The sequence below is a fragment of the Toxorhynchites rutilus genome, chromosome 2 (assembly GCF_029784135.1).
Source record: "Toxorhynchites rutilus septentrionalis strain SRP chromosome 2, ASM2978413v1, whole genome shotgun sequence".
NCBI classification, from domain to species: domain Eukaryota; kingdom Metazoa; phylum Arthropoda; class Insecta; order Diptera; family Culicidae; genus Toxorhynchites; species Toxorhynchites rutilus.
In genome coordinates this window covers 266,884,311-266,886,334 of record NC_073745.1, presented here as the reverse complement: position 1 = coordinate 266,886,334, position 2,024 = coordinate 266,884,311, and the positions used below count along the sequence as shown (strand labels likewise).

At 38.0% G+C, this 2,024-nt stretch overlaps 1 protein-coding gene across 1 annotated transcript; it reads right to left on the bottom strand.

Annotated features, from left to right (window-relative positions):
- Window positions 1-302: 302 nt before the first annotated feature.
- LOC129769205 (signal recognition particle receptor subunit beta) lies at window positions 303-1,549 on the bottom strand. The gene is made up of 4 exons (XM_055771310.1): window positions 1,298-1,549; window positions 896-1,202; window positions 702-827; window positions 303-639 (listed from the first exon to the last, which is right to left on the bottom strand). The coding sequence occupies exons 1-4, from the start codon at window positions 1,401-1,403 to the stop codon at window positions 450-452; spliced, it is 729 nt and encodes a 242-aa protein (XP_055627285.1). The 5' UTR covers window positions 1,404-1,549; the 3' UTR covers window positions 303-449.
- Window positions 1,550-2,024: the final 475 nt, after the last annotated feature.

The following is a 2,024-nucleotide window of genomic DNA, read 5'->3' as shown; positions in this document are numbered from 1 at the left end:
TTATTGCTCAACGTAAAGATCTGCAAAACGTATAAAATTGTGAAAAGTTGAAAGTTATTTCTTCTTTCAGAATTGACTGCAATATCATATAGCAATTCTCTAATTGGAGTAAGTTGAATTATGCTAAATAAATTGGTGTTTCGTAGCTAAACTTATGCTATCATTTGAAAGGAGCAGTAAATCACGCAAATATATAGAACACGTTTAATTCTTTATCAATTAAACTGCGTCCATGAAACCAACTTACAAATCACTTGTTTAAAAATTTGTAAAATCACACAATTAACAAAAACAAAACACAATTGTAAGTTCGTAAGTTTATTCGCAACGCTGACAGAACACTCACTGACCTAATGAAGAGATGAGAGTGGCCAAAACAAATTACTTAGAGAAGAATCCCTACCCTTATCAAATATTGGCTGAACATGACACAACATAAAACTTAAATCTTACAAAGTATCCAGAAACACATTCAAATCGTCCATCTGATTGTCGCTTGCGGAGCAGAGCACAAATTTGACATTTTGTGACACCTGGCTGAAGTCAAAATCTTTGTCCGATCGTCCCAAAAACACCGCATCTGAGCTTTGCGGGTCTACAGATTGAAGTTGACTAGTTCGCGTTTGTCGGACCACATTACTACAAGACGAATCAATTCTATTAGCGCATCGTAAACAAAGAAAACCGTATAGCAAACCTACATTTCCTTCTCGAGCATACTTTTGATTACAGCATCACCCTTGGCAAGATCCTCGTCCTGTTTGTTGCACAAAATCACTACCGGCAGATTGGCGATCGCCTTGTCTGCCAGAATTGTATACAGAAAGCTGGGGGGGAAAACAGCAAAACACATTACTAAGCTCGCTTGGAAAGAAAACATTCCATTGAAACTCACTCGGCAACATCCCGGATATCCTTCTGAACCGTCACGCTGTCGATAACGAAAACGATGGCTTTGCTCAAATTCTTGTACTGGTCGAAAAATTTCCCACGTAGTCGTTCATGGCCGGGAATATCAACGATACGCAGTTCCCCATTGGAGTTCGTCAAATAGCCCACGTTTTCCTTGATCGAGGTAAATGTTTCTTTGGCTTCGCCCAAAATCAGATGCGAAAAAAGCAACGTTTTGCCCGAATCACATAGTCCCGCAAGCAAAACATCCGATCGGGTGGTTCTTTTCTTTTTCCATATGAATAGAAGCACTTGAATAAATTAAAAAGGGAAATCAAAACGAACATCTAGATCAAGAGCAATAAAATGGAAAGTTTTATTAGCGGCTATGAATAATAGTACTCACGGAGGGTAAAAAGTATAACGAGGATGGCTAACAGAATTGGAGTATAGTCCAGCTGCTCCTGATCACCCAACGTCCTGGTAGTGAATTTTCGGCTAGCTTTATCCATTACGAAGATATTATAGAAAATCTAACGATAGATTAATTCAGGACGGTAGTGCATGAATATAAACTGATTCGTCAACTGGTCAACTAGCAAAACAAGTTTTGAACCACACCACGTCCTATGACGCTGTAGTGAAACGTCAGCTTCTCATAAGACATTCCATTATATGTTTTGATTTGAACTGAGGGGTAATCCGATGAACATCTACGTGCCCGTGGATACAAACAATTTCTCATATGTTAGGGTGCTCGTACATTGTTTGGCTGAAGCCAAATATTTGACTCTTTCTGGCAGATAAAATATGATCAACGTGTACTGATCAGATATATTCGACACAAAACGCGATGAGCAAATATTCAATTATAGGATGCATACAATTTTTTGACGTAGAACTACGTCTTTCATTAAGGGTGCCAAATCAGAAAACAGGTCACGTTTTTATGAAATAAAGTTAACGTTAATAACTATTTTTGCCGCGAACGGATTTTGGCCATTCACAAACTAAACGAATCGGAAATTCCGTAAGATTTGTTTAATATATTATACATTAGAATCCCCTGGTTTGTAAATGGTTAAAATTCATGAAAACTTGGGGCCTTTCCATTTTCCCATACATTTGTTCTG